This window comes from Nannobrachium achirus (assembly GCF_963921795.1).
Source record: "Nannobrachium achirus genome assembly, chromosome: 11".
Lineage (NCBI taxonomy): Eukaryota > Metazoa > Chordata > Actinopteri > Myctophiformes > Myctophidae > Nannobrachium > Nannobrachium achirus.
Window position 1 is genome coordinate 25,474,776 of NC_137820.1, and position 17,649 is coordinate 25,492,424.

Sequence of the window (17,649 nt, forward strand, 5' to 3'; positions counted from 1 at the left end):
TGCCTATAATGGCTGTGTGACACACATCCATAGGAGACATGCTGATGGAATCCAAATGACTGAGATCAGTCGTGGCGACTGAAGACTTTAATCCATGCACGTGGCATTGCAAAGTGTGGATACATTAGATGTGTTGCTTTTGTCAAGCAACATTATGTTTAATTTGTTGGCGCAACGGAGCATAAATTTAACGCAATGATACATCAAACGTAATCATTTGGAGCCCGGGCGGCTGGCGTAGCCATCTGGGCACCTAGGCTGGTAATCCTGACTGTGTGTCAAAGGTTTGAGTCTCCATCCTGACAACCTTTGTGTCACCCCCCCCCCCCCCTCCCCCCATCTCTCACCCATCTCTCACCCCATTTCCTGTCAGTCTACTGTATACTTATCAATAAAGGCAGAAACCCCCCCCACCCAAAAAGAAAAAAGAAATCTTACAAAATTAAAAAAATAAATATATATATAATATATATATATATATATATATATATACCGGTATATATATATATATATATATATATATATATATATATATATATATATATATATATATATATATATATATATATAATAATAATGTGTTTGGAATATGCAAGGAAACAACTGTGATATTATATTATATTATTATATACATTTGGAAGTTGCTTCTTGAAGAAATTGCATACAATAAATTATTAATAAAAATGCAAGTACATGTTCCTAAATATTGAGATAGTTCATATGTTAACTAAACACATATTCCTCCTGCTCATTAATCTGCACAAATGTACTTCATTACTTGAGCGCAAAATACATTTTGGGCACGCAAAACAATTCCACACATGCTAAATAAATATTCACCACCGCTGCTACAACTTAATTTGATGCGTGTTCAGAAGCCCAATGACATGTAATGCAAGGGTGTTTAAATTATATTTGATTATTCAATAGACTCAGTAATGCAAGAGGGCTTAAACGGTTGTTTGATTATTCAATAGACTCAGTAGAATACCAGTAAGACTCCCTAATCGGGAGATAAGCGACCGTCAGGTCGCAGCGTGATTTTAGGGCAAAATGTGTTGGAGCAGTGTCCAAAAAATGTGTTTGAAAAAATATATGGGACAGATCCATGTTGATGACATGAGTGTAGACATACTGTGTACCGATTTGCGTAATTTTAGGGCAAAATCTGTAGGGGCAGTGTCCAAAAATGTGTTTGAAAAAGTCGGCCTGATGGTGGCGCTATATGGGACAGATCAATGTTGATGGCATGAGTGTAGACATACTGTGTACCGATTTGTGTGATTTTAGGGCAAAAGTCTGTAGGATCAGTGTCCAAAAATGTGTTTGAAAAAATGGGCCTGATGTTGGTGCTATATGGGACAGATCCATGTTGATGACATGAGTGTAGACATACTGTGTACCGATTTGCGTGATTTTAGGGCAAAATCTGTAGGAGCAGTGTCCAAAAATGTGTTTATTCTATTAGTCATGTAAACAATCTACAGAGGGTAGGTACAAAAGGAGTTTTACCAATTATTAATCAGATATATTGTTAAAAGGTTGATTATTATCATCTGCAGTGTACTGTACTCACTGTAAACAGTGCTTAATATGTCATGGTCATGTCAGAATACTGTAGGTGAACATTCTGTGAAAATAGCAGATCTACAAGCTTTACTTTTCATTCTTATTTGAGTCAAAGATGTGTAGTTAAAAGGATAGTTCATCCAAAAACCTTTTTCTATTGATTACTCACCCAATGGAGACTTGAATTCATGGATATTAGTATTTTGTTTTTGTCGCATTCTTAAGCCAATCATTTGATGACACAAAGTGCCTCCTTTGTGCCTTATGGATGCACAAAGAGTCTCCTCAAATTATTGGCTTAGGAATGCAAATACATCTTCGTGAATTCAAGTCTCTATGTGGTGAGTAATCGATAGATAAAAAGTCATATTTGGTGTGAAATATCCCTTTAAAAGACAAAGCCCTCGATATGTCAAAGTGCATTAATTAGAGCCATCACAGTTCCTCTTACTTCTTTTTCCTTCTAATATAAAATTGACAGTCTGGATATAAAAGAAATTCCAGACTGTTTAAATACAGCTGAAGTTAGCCAAAATAAATTATTACAAATATCCCAATTTATCACCATATAGCTGATTGGCAAATGTCAGCTGCAAATAGTATTTATTTAGGAAAATTAATGTTAATCAAACATCTGAATGTCAGTCAATCATTTTCATTAGTTGGTCAGTGCAAGCAACTATTTTACAACACAATAGAGCTTCCGGAAATGTAATAGCCGGCCGTCACAAAGCAGTTAGTGTTGTGCGTAGCGTTTATTGTTGCCCGAGACCAATTGCTAGGCAGGATTAGGAGCCAACGCTGCAACCCTTAGCCCCCTCCTTTCACTCGAGTATTTTATCCGTCATCAATCTGGCCCTGTGACATGTTCTCTCACCACCTCTCCTATTCTCCCAGATCTCCAAGGAGCCACCTGCCCTTTCTCAGAGTCACCACGACCCCTCTGGTAGATGGGGGTCATGATCTCAGCCCAGAACTCTTATGTGTGGGGAGCAGCAGCAGCCCTCTGCCCTTGGACTATTTGCCAGGAGACACGGTTTCTCCTAGCATCTGCCCTGCTAGTGAGGAGGGAGGCATTCATGCGTGATAATCTTCATTTACACGCTTGCAAGCGGAGGCCTCCAATTGGGCCTGGTGCAGAGAGAGATAGGGACACAGTGTTTACAAGGGCAAAGAGATGGGGCGCAATGAAGCGAGGAAAAGTACAGGCAAATGTAGGGCGTTATTAACTTGTTTTGTTAAGTCATATCTTTTGGTTAAAATTACTTTGCATTTACTGTACAATGAACGCCGGGAACTATGAAATCCACAGAAACAGGTCAAAGTGACTAAATGCTTTGAAGTCCAAATAAAACCGCATAATTTGAATTTGAAATGCATGTAAATTGTATATATACTGTATAATTAACTCTGCCAGTCCGAAGGCAAAGGAGTAGATTTATGTTTTCGTCCCTGTCTGTTGGTTTGTTTTCGGGGCTAATCTCACAAATCACTGAGCCAAATTTCTTGTGCCCACTGCCAGTAGACCAATTAAGTTAACATTCTAATTAAATAATCAGTTCATTTTTTATTGTTATTTTAACAATGGAATAATCACAAAGGAAATAATCGATAGCTGCAGCCCCATATTTTAATAGGCTTAGATTGGACTGAAACCTTACCCAAATATAGTGTCATGAATCAAAGTTATATACGTTATGTGTTGACCGGGTCCGCATCAGAGTTCCGACGGTCCGGTATTCCGACACTAAAACTATAACCCTAACTCTACCCCCAACCCTAAACCTAACCTCAGTAAACCTTACCTCAGTAACTAACCTGCCGACGCTAAGTAACTAACCTGCCTTACGCTAAGTAACTAACCTGCCTTACGCTAAGTAACTAACCTGCCGACGCTAAGTAACTAACCTGCCGACCATGTCGGAACAGCGGATAGTCGGGATAGTGAGCGCTTCCCGTGTTGACCACCTGACCTGGCGGAGATACAGTATAAGTGCTCCACTGAACAGTGAACACATTAACTTCCTAGTTCAATATTATATTTTACTATTTGTGTTATACAGGGCCTAATACAGTATTAGACTAAATATAGTTATAGAAGCTGCTGGCTTAAACTCAACTGAGCAAATATGCTTTGAGTGAGTCAAATCCTTTCTGTGGGAGAAACATGATGTCATGGGTGTTTGACTGAAAATAGCAAACTTCTCAGACTCAAACATTCCGTTGACATTTCACTTGACTACAATGATTCAAGCCATTCAAAGAGAATTAACCTCACACAGTGTATCCGTTGAGGCTGATTATTGACTAGGTGGTGCTACCAATTAAATCTTGAAAAGGAATGTGTCCCTAACGCCAAAACTCTTGGGAGAAAACACATATCCCGAGTGAGACACAAGACAGAGAGTCTTTCTTCTAATGAAACCACAATGCGGTTTTCAGTGGCGACGTCGCACTATACAGGCTGGCGACAGTCTACCTTTATAAATACTTAAAAATTATATAAATACATAATTAAATACACTATACCAATTATGGGGTGGCAGTGGCTCAGGAGGTAGAGCAGCCGCTTGGGAACCAGAGGGTTCCCAGTTCGATCCCGGGTTCCCCCAGAATAGTGTCAAAGTGTCCTTGAGCAAAGAAACTGAACCCCTAATTGCTCTCGATGAGCAGGCTGGTGCCTTGCATGGTTTCCTCCACCATCGGTGTATGAATGTGTGTGTGAATGGGTGAATGTAATGCACAATCATTGTAAAGCGCCTTGGATAAATGCGCTATATAAATGCACCATTAACCATTTTACACAAAAAAATAATTTCTGCATACATTTTCTACTTCGAGCCAACTATCACACTTCATAAATTACACTTTTGTTTATGACTGAAGCTTTTAGACTGTCTGTGAAATGCTCTCACTGCCCAAACAGTGCCTGGCTTGCTGCTTAGTTAGAGGCTCTGTTTTATGTGATGTTTTTAGAAAGGCCTGAAAAGCATTAATGGAACATTAAGAGCAAATGGGTTTGAACTGCCTGCCCCTGGAAGCAGTGGACCTGTTCCAACTGAACACTTTCATCCATTTGGCACCCTCTCTCTCTCCCTCTCTCTCTCTCCCTATATTGCATATCTCGTCCCACAATCAGATTCTCCAATTCAGCCCGAAAAAGGAAAGTTAATTAAAAGTATTATTCTCTCCCAAAAGTAAGTTAATTTGTGTGTGTGTGTGTGTGTGTCTCTCTCTCTCTCTCTCTCTCTCTCTCTCTTCATCAGATGCCAGACCTGCCATCCCTCTAGTCTGTACCTGCAGCCAGCCAGCAGCCCCATAGGCAGTGAGCCATAGCCGACATTATGTGCAGCAGGAAGGGAGTAAATTAAATATGAGTAAAAAGGCAAATATCGGCGATGCAGAGTGTCCCAAACCACTTTCCCTTTCAAAAATAGCAAAAGAATAGTAGATGTACAAGCTCACAAAGACCCACGACACAACACATTGTGAGCGTGTAGATCGTCCATTTTTGTTTTTGTTTAGCACTGCAGTATAATTAAGTACGACATTATTTAAGAAAAAAACATATGTTGAAATATGGAGATAAGAGGTTTCTGCTCGACGCGAGAGCAACGATATGCTGACTCCCCCGCGCTGCCATGGTTGGAGGCTACGACATATTTCACACAATGTTTCAGACTCTCACTCTCCAGAGTATCAACTGTTGGCAAGTCTTGCCCACTAGCTGAATGATTGACAGCTCTCCTGGACCCCCCCTCGCGTTAAAGCACTCCTCCGGTCCCCCATTAATATGTATGGAGTCTCAGCACTGTCTTCTATATATTCTATCCCCCTGCGGATAACAGGATATGAGCTCAGAGAGATTAAAATCCTCACACCTGAGGCAACGTACATAATTAAGCACCGAAAGTTTAATAAGTAAACACCAGCTAGGGGTTAAACCTTCCCATCAGCCCACCCCTTAAGAACATGCACACAAAAACAGACACACAATGTACTAGGGGTACGCGGCGAACCACACTGGAGCGCGCGCACGCAACAATGAAAGCAACCGTGCACATGTACAAAAACAGACCGCTTCCTTCCTTAATTCCCTTGAGGTTTATCTAAAGTTTCAACTCCTAAAAGTTCTTCACCACACGCAGAAAAAAAAAAGAATATATATTTACACACACGCACACACGCACGCACGCACGCACGCAAACACACACACTCTCTCTTTCCATGCCAGAAGCAGTCATTCTAGCGGCCACCACTCATGCATAATAAGAGCTGCTGACATTTGAGAGAGCAGAGAGGATACGCCGACAAATTCTCATAATGGTTTTTGACACAAAGCCCCGTGAGTGACGAGGTTAGTGGTTTTCGGCGAACACGCTACACCTCCCCGGTGTGGTGGCGCGAAGACAAAAGGTCTAGGAAGGCCCGGGGGCAGCATTGATATTTCAGTACGATAGGGGCCATCAGCTGGGGTGTGGCGGTGGCTGCCAATAATGGTATTACCTCTAGCCGATAAGGTTCAAATTAACCTTCTACATTATGCCAGTCTGCCACGGGTCGCGTCTCTGGAGCGGCACTCCCATAATCCCGAAGCTGCTCCGGTGCGCGCACGCATGGTTACATTACCAGAGTGGCAGAGCACAGCGGAGCAGCATTGGTTCTGGGGAGGGTTGGGGGTTGCATAAGAGCAGGTGCAGCCACCGTAGAAGGAGCTGAGACCGTAGATAGATGAGACCTAGCCACTTAAAACATGTCATGACCCTCACTGCTGTCTGTTACATTATATACACAGGACACAGCAACAGTCTATTGCCACTAACGAAGCCTTTTGGAATATAACTAGGCTATATCCAAAGTTTTTTATTTTTATTGACCTAAATTGAACACCGGGTTTTGAGGGGTGTTCAGGGACACAGTGATTTTGAGGCAGTTATATTCATTAGACGGTAACCAGCAGGTTCAACAAATAAAATCCAGGACAACCTGAGAGAGGAAAAGCAAATGCGTGGCCTTAGTTCCAACCGATGCTAACTTGAACAAGGCTCTATCAATGTGCTCTTGAGGAAGGACATTGAACAGTGTACCCCCCCCTAGTAGATGTGTATACAATCCTTTCTTCATCCTCCTTGCTTTGAACACGTTATTTGTTAGTATTTGTATCACTTTCATCTGGTTGAAAACAAGTTTAAAAAGCGCATAGGCCTATTTGACTAAAGCATTCTACTCCACTTCGTATTTTATGAAGCTGAAATCACAGTGACAGTTTGAAAACGCCAGTCAGCACACAGGCGCCAACGAAAACCACAACAGACACCAGCTGAAGCCTGAAATGAAATGACTCCGTAATCACACAATACAGTGCCATCAATCCAAAGCTTCTGGAGGAATTATATCTTTGATGAAAGCACGGAGGTATTGAATGGGGCAGAAAGAATTAAAGTATGGATTGAAATAATTGTCTCTCGTCGTGTATACTTCCCAATTCTTTATGACATAATCTCTTCCTAATCCCTCTTTATCTCAATCCAGACTGCCGGGTCTTCCCCGCTGCAGTGTGTGTGCCACTGTAGTGCTTACTGCTCTGCCCACTGAATTACAATGATTAATCCATTCAGAACGGGTACACATTATTGTGTATCATTATTTTATGCTTTAACTATTAAAAAAATAGCAGATATACAAGCTCACAGCGCGGCACCGAGTGCCGCACTGCGAGCTTGTAGATCTGCTATTTTTAGAAAAATCCTGAGAATTAGAATTTTGACCCGATTCTATAAGTGTCTTTTGAATCCTTCAAAGGTTTTTTGAAAAACCCTATGTTTCTATGTCAGCAATCTGGCCAGCCATCGTCAAAGAAAAGGTCCTTTTCACTTAACTGGAGCTCAGTTTGTCTGTTCTTGAGAGACTACTATGTCAGTGGTTCTCAAACATTTTCATGTGAAGGACCCCCAAAATGACATGTATTTGGCCACGGACCCCCATCTCAAAATATTTAGTTCCAGGGACCCCCCCAGAAGCAAAATTTGAGTTACAAATGTTCGCTTAAAAAATACATATATTCAAAGATTTCCATACATTTTCATGACTTTTTTCAAAAATAGCAGCTTTCAAAAATAGCAGCTAAACAAGCTTGCAGCGCGGCAGTGAGCTTGTATATCTGCTATTTTTCAATAGCTAAAGCATTCAATAATAGTAGGCCTAAATGGGTTAATGGCTCATGTGTCCTCCTCTGTTATGGCTCTCTCTGGTATATGATAACTAGGCTTGATTTATTTTTCTGTGATGACCAGACGCCTTTAACCCTACCACATGAACCCTAGCGTCCTTATTCTGGGCACGTCATAGTAGGAAAAACATTCAGCAAAAAAACTAGCAGAGCATTTGGCGAAAATAGGCAGACATAAAGTAGCTGCAAAAATAGCCGATCTACAAACGGGTCAAGCTCACACGCTCAACAACGTATATGTGTATATGTGTTTAAGTGATTGGAAACTGAATTAATTCGCTAAGGTGACTCTGTGGTCGAAGATATTTGTGCTAAAGGAAAAGGGTATTATTCAGCTCTGAATCAAGTGGAGAAAGGCTCCTTTTGTGCAGCTGTTACTGTGTGTACTACCACTGCTGTTGGGTTCATACTGTATCTATACAGTATAATCTCTTAAATTTGAAAACTATTCTCCAGTGCATACAGATAAGGCAAACCATTTTGGGCATTTTATTCCAACAGAGATTGGCACTATACATACTGTACAATTGGATGATTTGGAACTCAGTTAAAAATAAGACAGGACTGCAAGATTCTGGCAAGCCAATTTCCCTCTGGCCAATGTCTAGGGGATTTTGTTAAATAGGAAACGGTTATGAAGATATGAAATGCCAAAGCAAAAAAGGGTGAGGCAAAGTTAAAAAGTAGTGATAAATTGCTCAATATTCTGATGGTACTCATTGCTATCGTGTTTGTTCAGTAAAAAAAAAAAGAGTCTCCTTTGTCTCTAATAAATGTCAGGTCGGGTTACTCATTTTATCCAATCAGGAGAGAGAACTTGCACAGAATACAGATTAAACAAGTGAGATTGAAAGTGATGACAGAAAGAAATGAGCAGACAAAATTGGAACTGGAACACTACATTTTAAGCTGATAAATGGGTGCACTTTCTTGATTGGCTGACATTTTTCGACCCACAAGAAAAAGCATTTTATGTTTAAACTGAGACAAAAACTCTATGGCAGTGATTTCTATCACAATATAATGCTTTAAAACCTTTTAACAAAAGGAAAATTTGTTTTAACCAGAAATTATCACCTACCCTACCTTTAAAAGAAGCTAAATGCAAATCAACCCTAGTCTTGACTCTTGACTGCAACACACTCAGGTGTGTGTCCATAAGACTGGATTTAGGACTGCAACTATCGATTATCTTCTTGACAATATTCTTATTTTTGATTCAATTCTAATTGAATCAAAATTCCAATTCTAATGGACTTTTATAACTGACGAAATCGATTAGACTGATTAACCATTTAAGCTGTATTTTATAGTAAAATCGATAATGTTGTATTATTGATTAAATTGATTCGTTCGATAACCTGTCGTACACCTAATTGGATTTACCTCAGGATTGGTCCACTTGGTCTTCATTTTCTCAGACATTCGCCGTGTGCAGCCCAGCAGGTCATAGCCTTCCCTGTTCTGAGATTGGAGCAAACAAAACAGCCAATGATATACTAAAACATAGTATGCATGCACCAATGTGAATTACAGCTTTAATTTTGGTCATTTGTCATTTTATAATGTCCCATTTCTGGTTAAAGGTGCAGCCAGCAATTTTAGCAATGAAGAACGTTCTATGGTTGTAATAAACAAAACAAAATGTATTAAATGTATTCATACCAAGCTAGTTAGCCTATGTTTTACATGGTACAACAAAATCTCGTGAGCATGTACAGTAGATCGGATATTTCCACAATATTTATTATGGAACCGAGTCAAACTAAATTTAAAGCCTCAACTCCTACTGTACAATTCCAACTGCTTGCCAGGGTGAGGGGTCCCCAGTTATATTTTATTTTGTGCAGTCACAGCCTGAAAGGTTAGAGAAGCACTGTCCAAGGCAACATAATTAGAATGGTTACTTTTGTCAAGGAGTCTCTCAGGACTCTAGTAATACATATTATGTCTTGTGACTGTGTGCTTTGACCCTACTTTTCTCTGTTCAATCCACATATTGCCATTATGCAAGCGTAAGCTTGAGAAATGTGCTGTTTAGATGTAAATAAATCACAATTGAGTAAGAGCTGTGGCATGGCTCTGCAGAGGATTGTACCTTCACTCTAGAAATTACAGTGAGAGTAACCATGCCACTTAGGTCATTACTACTATAACAAAGTGCATAGCTTACAGTTTGTAAATGCTGTGCTAGCTAACACTCTCAAATCCAGCTATTTATCACTTTTACAAGCACGGCTTTCGGTTTCTCAGTGTTTTCAGACAAGCTGTTGACAAAGGCTCAGTATTAAGGCAACATTGTAGACTCGTTAAAGCTTTGATTGTGGAAAGTATTACAATTTTGACAAGACTCGTGATCTTATCACAGTCATGTTCTGCTAATTCTACAGTGACATAATTCTAATGCGCTCATCAGTGTGTTGATAACATCTCACTCTAAATGGGAAAACAATAACGTCACAAGCAGATACTGAAGCTGGTGCTCAGGCAGGGTAATCTCCCATCCTGCACGTTATCCAGGGCTGCTGTACCGATTGCCATGCCACTGGCTGGCGACTCAGTGGACCTACTGTATGTTAAACACGCCCGTATAAACAAATAAAACATGTGGGGAATAGAGAGATCATAAAACTATTTTTGATACAAAGCCAAAGGGACACTGGAATATGTGCATCACTCTATATTTTTCAGAGTTTCCAAACAAATTATTCATGTGCCCGCCATGAATTTCATATGATGTCACTGGGATGATCATGCTACATGGTTATGTTTAAAACATTACACTGAGCTCTTCCTGATGCCCTGGTATGTTGACTTAAAGTCTACTCACTGAGCCCACAGCTATTGGCATACAGCTATAAAATGCATTGGAAATGCAAACCGGATAGGGGATGTTGTGATTACATTGTATTGTGGTGTTCTAAGCAGCTCCAAGCATTCAACCATATAAACCTGTCATGTCATCAATGTGGGACTCTCACCTTTTGCCAGAGATAGGCTTCATGCAGAGTGATGATCTCGTGCTCACGGTGGTCTCCCTGCACAGCGCACACCACACAAATGATCTTCTCATCTGGCTTACAGTACAGGGAGCCGTCCTGTCCGTGCTCTTTGCATCGCAGTCTCTCCACCGTCACGGTATCTTTCTTCCCTCGCTCGGGTGCAGCCACAGCCTCCTCGCCTGCCTCTGCGCCCTCAGCCATCGCACCTTCGTCATCCTCGGGCGACAGACCGTTCTGTGCCTCTATGCCCTGTCTTTCTCCGATCACTGCGTCCACCTCGATCCCGACCCTCTCCACGATAGCATCCCCCGCCTGATGGATCATCTCCCCCAGCACTTCTATGTGGCCTCCGATGAAATCCTCTATTTTCGCCATCCTCCCTGCTGCCCGGGCCTCAAACTCCACCCGTCCAGCCATGATCTCAGCCCGGTCCATCCTCCGAGGCGGCGGCTCCTCTCGACTATACGGTGATAACGGGTGGCGTGTGCTGTTGCTGTGTCTTTCGCCGTGGGTAGAGCAGAAGGCAAAGCTGCAGGTACAGCACATCTGTGTGGCTGGCTGGGCCTCGTCAGGCTCGCATGCGTCACATGACCCATCCATCTGCGGAAGCTCCTCTGTCGGCAGCATCTGTCTGTCCCCGGGTTCCCCAACACCACTCATGGTAGCAGGTGGCCACTGCCGGGTTCAGATGAGTAAGCTCTTTAAGATAAGGTAGAGGACAGGTTATAAATGGTTATGATCGACTTAGATTTATTTTAATTGATTACATAAAACGACAGTTCAAAGTAACAAAAAAAGTTCAAGTAGCCTTAAAAACACATGGTAGGATGCAATATGAAATGTTCTTCTGAGTTAAGCCTCCATGAAATACAAGAGTGTTCTGGTCTGGACAAAAGTCAATTCATATTGTGCTTCCTCTTTCAATTGCTCGCTCAGAGGGGACAAAAAATCAGCACGAGTTGTGTTTTTGAAAGAAGTATTTGAGGCAAATTAACAAGGAAAGACAAGACAGTAAGTATACGAGCATGCATGGCAGAAACTATGAGAAGAGAGAATAAAAGGAGAATAAACTGCTTCCATTTCAAGCCTTTAATGTGATAATAAATCGTGAAGGTACTCAGTACTTTCGCTTCAGCTTTGAGGTCCCTGAAATAGTAATAATATACCTTAGAGTAGGGGCAACGGTCAAAGATAAGGAAGACCCAGTGCAATATAAACACCACAAACTCTGTAATAATCTTTGCCCTTAATGAAAGGGCAACCAGAACCAAAGATAATAACAAAGGATTATCTTTGCCAAAGGTATGAAATTGTATAAACTTCATTTCTCCTGTGGGCACGGTCGCCTCTCGCCCCCACCCCCATTGGAAGTGTTGTGAATGTTATGTGGTTGTACCTTGTTTGCTGCTTATTTTGATCTAAGTGCTAACTGATTAACCCAATGGCCAATACATCATAAAAGGTCTAATCATATAGCTTTTTTCTCTACCAAAAACAGTTAGTGAAATGATTATAATAATTATAGTAATTATTAAGTACAAATATATGTTTAATTTCAGTCGAACATTTTCAGTTGAGGCAGCCTTTGCTTGGTGCCTTGTGCTCAATTTTGTTTTTGACAGCAAATTTTGATTTAGTTTTAGTCATAGTCTTTTGAATAAAATGTCTTTTGGTTTTAGTCATAATTTAGTCACCTAAAAAGTTTTAGTATTAGTCTAATTTTAGTCGACTAAATATCATACGTTTTTAGGCGACTAAATCTACAGTTGATTTAGTCAACAAAAAAATATTTTGGCAGGCCTTGATGGCATCGTAATGACTGATTTTGCACTTGCTGCGACGCGTTGTGAGCTTGTAGATCTGCTATTTTCAGCACGCAACACCTGAGAGCAACCAAAATGACTCTCTTCTCCACTAGTCCCTCCCTAACGTTTTAGTCAATTTTTTATTTTGTTAACGAAATTGTCAATATATTTAGTCTTAGTTTTAGTCATCACAGCTTAGTTTTTATTTCGTTTAAAAAAAAACACAGCGACAAACATTTTTCGTCTTAGTTTTAGTCGACAAAATCAACACTGCTTGTACTGCATCACCTAGAGTCCTTGCATTAAGCCTGCCCTGCCAAGGGAGGGTGGTCGGTGGTGGGTGGACGGTGGACATCACAAACATAACATTCGGACTTGCGAGGCACACTGTTGCTCCAATCTGCATCTAACTTGGCAAAAAACAATGTTCAGGGGTCTGCCATGACAATAAGCCTATCAATGGACACAGTCCTTGTTGCTCTAATCCACACTATACTGGCACAAATCCTGTTCAGGTGCCTGCCATGAGAATAGTCACAGCAAACAACATAAATTGCACACATATGCAGCACCATGGCAGTGTTACAGCAGTGTTTAAAACTGGCCATAACTCGGTGACCATTGCTCTGATCAGCGCAATATATGGCTGGATTAGAAGGGCGTAGCAGCCTGTAAATCTAGCATATAAAATCGCTATACAAACTCCAAACAGAGTCAACAAGGGAGGGGGGGGGGCATAAATCGGCGGTAAAGATTTTCCTGACAGGAAATGGTCAATGATACATCCTACATCAAAACTGCCTAGAGGTGGACGCCGGACGGTGGCTGGGCATAACATCCGGACTTGCAAGGCAGTAAGGCACACCTCGCTGATCCACACCAAACTAGGCACAAACACTGTTCAGAGCTCTGCCATAAATAGCCAAACCAGGGGCCACATGTGTATAATTCAGCTCACAATCACTTCACCCATTGGAGGGAAAAGACCAAGGACAGGAGGGCAGTGGCCAAACCCACATGATACAGTCAGGATATAACTCTAAAGTGCTCGGTCTCCTTCCTGGGTGCAAATGCCCACAGACTTTATTGGGAGAGCACTTTATGGTTCATGCAATGGTTGGTGCAAAGGTTTTCCAACTAAATACTAATGCATTACTTTTTTTATCATTTGAGATTCAACGAAAGGGCAATCGACAGCTAGGCCTTGAGGCTTGCCAGCCACCAGGTGAGCAGGTGCCCGCGCTGAACAGTTGATGGCCGCCCAAAGGCATCCAAGTTGGTGCTCCCCTCCCTCCTCCCTCTGCATGTCTTAGCGATAGGAGGTGGGAAAATGTCATTAAAAATAGCATGCACACTTCTGAACTCTCTCTCTAGAGCTGTGTGGTTCATATAACCTCAGTGACCTATGACCACCAAATTACATGATTTCAAGTACTAAAGTACTGATTTGGAGATTTCATACATTATCATTACTAGAGACGTCAAGCCCGTTCCACACCTAGTGGTACAGGTCAGCTGTCACTCACTCATCATGGGACACGCCCACCCCTACTCGTATCCCTGTGGTTCTCAAAGTGAGGTCCAGGGACCCTCTGGGTTCCAAATGGACCCTTGTGAGGTCTGTAACTCTGAGTGTACAGAAGTAACCAAACCCACAGTGCATTTGTACACTCTCAGAGAGACCGCCAGGTCGCAGTTACTATCAAAACCTCAACCAGCTGTCCGTCAGTCAGTCCGTCCGTCAGTCTGTCTGTCACACGTCACATTTTGCCATGCTCAGATCTCCGCAACCGTTGCCCCGATCCATGCCAAATTATGCATACACACTCCTTGCCTGCCAAACCACAACCTCCACCCATCAATTCTCACTTGACCCTCTTCTAGCGCCACCATGAGGCCAAGTCTTACAAAACACATTTTTGGACACTGCTCCTACAATTTTTGTCCTAAAATCACGCCCATCGGTACACAGTATGTCTACACTCATGTCATCAACATGGATCTGTCCCATTTATCACCACTTTCAGGCCAATTTTTGGACACTGCTCCTACAGATTTTGCCCTGATCTGTCCCATATAGAGCCACCATCTGGCCGATTTTTTCAAACTCATTTTCGGACCAGGGTTGAGTTTTTCCGATTTTCGCAACTGTCACCACTGGGTCCTTTGCTCTCTCTCTCTCTCCTCTCTCTCCATGGCCTGAAAAATGCTTTCGAGGATTTCGGATTTCCAAAACGCAACGAAAACACGCAGTGCAGTGTGCAACCAGCTTTACTGGTAGTAAGGTTACAACAAGGTACATGATATCATGTGTCGTGAAGCTTGACCAATCATGGAGACACTACCCTTTGCCCCTCTCTAATTGGCTACGGGCATAAACGGCCTCTCTCTGATTGGCTACGGGCATAAATGGCCCCTCAAAGATTGGTTACGGGCATAAACACAGACAGACAAACAGAGATGTGACTAATTTCTAGATAGATAATTATAATGTTGGGATTTGGTGATGATACAGATACATTGAGTCATTGAACAGAGGCTGGCTCACAAGGCTACAGACAATAACATACACACATACAGTACATAAACACACACACACACACACATTCATACAGTATTAGTAGTTTCACAAAGCCTTCGCGTCTCACCTAATAAAAAGTTACTGGACCGAGAGTCCACCAGTCACCTGGACGTAAGTAATGTGTGTAAACACACCATTCATCTAGTTTACTGTCACACCAGCTAAGAGCAAACTGCTTCCATCACCTCAGCGTGACCAAACAAACAAACACAAACAAACACCATCTCTCGCTCTCTCTCTCTCTGTAGCTCCACCTCTCACTGAGCGTTGACAGGTCTGTGTTGTTGACCTTTTTAACGCTTCCTTAGTTTTTGTCTTTCACTGGCCTTCCTCGCCCCGTGGGTCCAACGACCGAACCTACATAAAAGTGAGATACTACTATATAGACACACAGCAGGGCCCAGTGCTACAAACAACCCCCCCATACAGTCTCCATTTCAATCGCCGTTTTCTCCTCCCTCTCTCTCTCGCTATCTCTCTCTCCTTGGGGCCTTCCTCTCCTGAGTTGTTTGTGTGTATTCTCTCCTGCTGACACAAACAACCAACAGAAAAACTGCTTTAATGCAGAGACCCCCCACTGCTCTCTCTCTCTCACTCTCTCTCACACACACACACACACACACACACACACACACACACACACACACACACACACACACACACACACACACACACACACACACACACACACACACACACACACACACACACACACACACACACACACACACACCCCTGCCTTCTGCAGTGCTCTAAACTGAAAGTGACACATAATAAATTATTCCTGTGATTGTGGTAAGCTTACATTTTATGTCAAACACCATACAGTAAGAACTCCCATAAATTTCTCCAGCAAGAAAATATATATATTATGTATACAGTATATACCGGTACACACACACACACACACACATATAAATATATATACACACACATATATATATAAATATATATATATATACACACACACACACACACACACACACACACACACACATATATATATATATATATATATATATATGTCACGGTTTGTTAGAGAAACAGGACGGTCGAGAAACGGAGCACTCGTGGTGCCACACGGGGCGGAACAAGCGGTCGCCCACAACAACGTCCTCCAGGCGGAGCCGCTCGATTGTCCACGACATTGCAAGCGGCGCGAAGGCCAGCGGACCTTGGTCCTGCTCTTCGCCCCCGAGCGCCGCAGGCGCGAGTGGCCGCGAAGAGCGGGCCAGGGCCGCGCGGCCGGCGGAGCGCCGCGCGAGTTACGAAGCTGTGGTGAATGCAATCGTTATATTTATGCCCAGGCCCACGATAAACGCTCATAGTAAGCTAATGGCTAAGCTAATGGCTAAGCTAATGGCTAAACACCGCCCAGCTAGGCTAGTAAATAAAGAGAGTCGCAAACGAGTGACGTCAGCGCCTGCACTAGTGAATGGCTGTCTATGGGCTGACGTCGCCATCTGGTGGTGATTAGTGTGTGGTGAACGACAAAACAAGCGCTCTTACTCTTACCGTCCTGAGTTACCCAAACATACTGTAACATATACACACACACACACTACAGTAACTACAGTAAGTAATTTACTCAGTACAAAAATGTTGAGGTACTTTTACTTTACTGGAGTATTTCCACTACATCTCAGAGGAAAATATTGTACTTTTACTCCACCACTGTTATTTGAAAACTTAAGTTACTAGTTTGTAGATTTTTATTATTATAAAACACAGTAACCACTTCAGTCTATTTGAAAATAGCGACGCATTGAACGAGCTTGTAGATCTTTTTATACGTTTTGAACTTGAAACTTGAAATGGGGCATTTGGTACTTATTTTGATGCCAGTACTTTTGTACTTTCACTCAAGTACATTTTGATGTCCAGACATTTACTTGAAACAGAGTATTTCTATATTGCAGTATTGATACTTTTACGTAAAAAAAAGTACTTATCCCCCACTAGCAGGGACCCCCTTCCTCCCACTTCTCTCTCACGCACACGCACGCGCACACACACACACACACACACACACACACACACACACACACACACACACACACACACACACACACACACACACACACACACACACACACACACACACACACACACACACACACACACTTCTTACCAGTGACAGTGTGCAACAACTCACTCCAGTGTGTGTGTGCTTATTGCTCCTGGTCTGGGTTTGCTCTGTTCTCCTCTTATCCCTCTTTCTCTCTGTGTCTGTCTGGGTTTGTTGTTGTTGTTGCGACGCAGTAGCTATGATGCTAACACTTCCTTAGCACGCACGGTCAGCTACTGTAGTGTTTCTTTGTTTCTTTCTGCTGCTCTACTTTACTTTCACTTCAAACCAGTGCAGTTGAGCAGGCTGAGCAGCGACTCGCGAAACACGACTGGCTACATTCACCATTCACTTCCGTGTTGTTATTATCATCATCACCACTATCAGCTGAGCTG

The 17,649-nt window shown here is 42.2% G+C and overlaps 1 protein-coding gene across 2 annotated transcripts in view; it reads right to left on the minus strand.

The window, feature by feature from the left end:
• trim44 (tripartite motif containing 44) overlaps window positions 1–17,649 on the minus strand; it is a 79,720-nt gene that overhangs the window by 62,049 nt on the left and 22 nt on the right. Inside the window, exons 1-3 of one of the 2 annotated variants that reach the window (XM_080736671.1) lie at window positions 17,342–17,649; window positions 10,780–11,499; window positions 9,185–9,262 (exon numbers count right to left, since the gene is read on the minus strand). The exon at window positions 17,342–17,649 is cut by the window's right edge and continues 22 nt beyond it. In XM_080736671.1, the coding sequence (XP_080592797.1) occupies window positions 9,185–9,262; window positions 10,780–11,460 (759 nt within the window). In that variant the 5' untranslated portion in view covers window positions 11,461–11,499; window positions 17,342–17,649. Of the gene's footprint in view, window positions 1–9,184; window positions 9,263–10,779; window positions 11,500–17,317 lie in introns of both variants that reach the window. The other variant, XM_080736670.1, reaches the window with a different exon arrangement.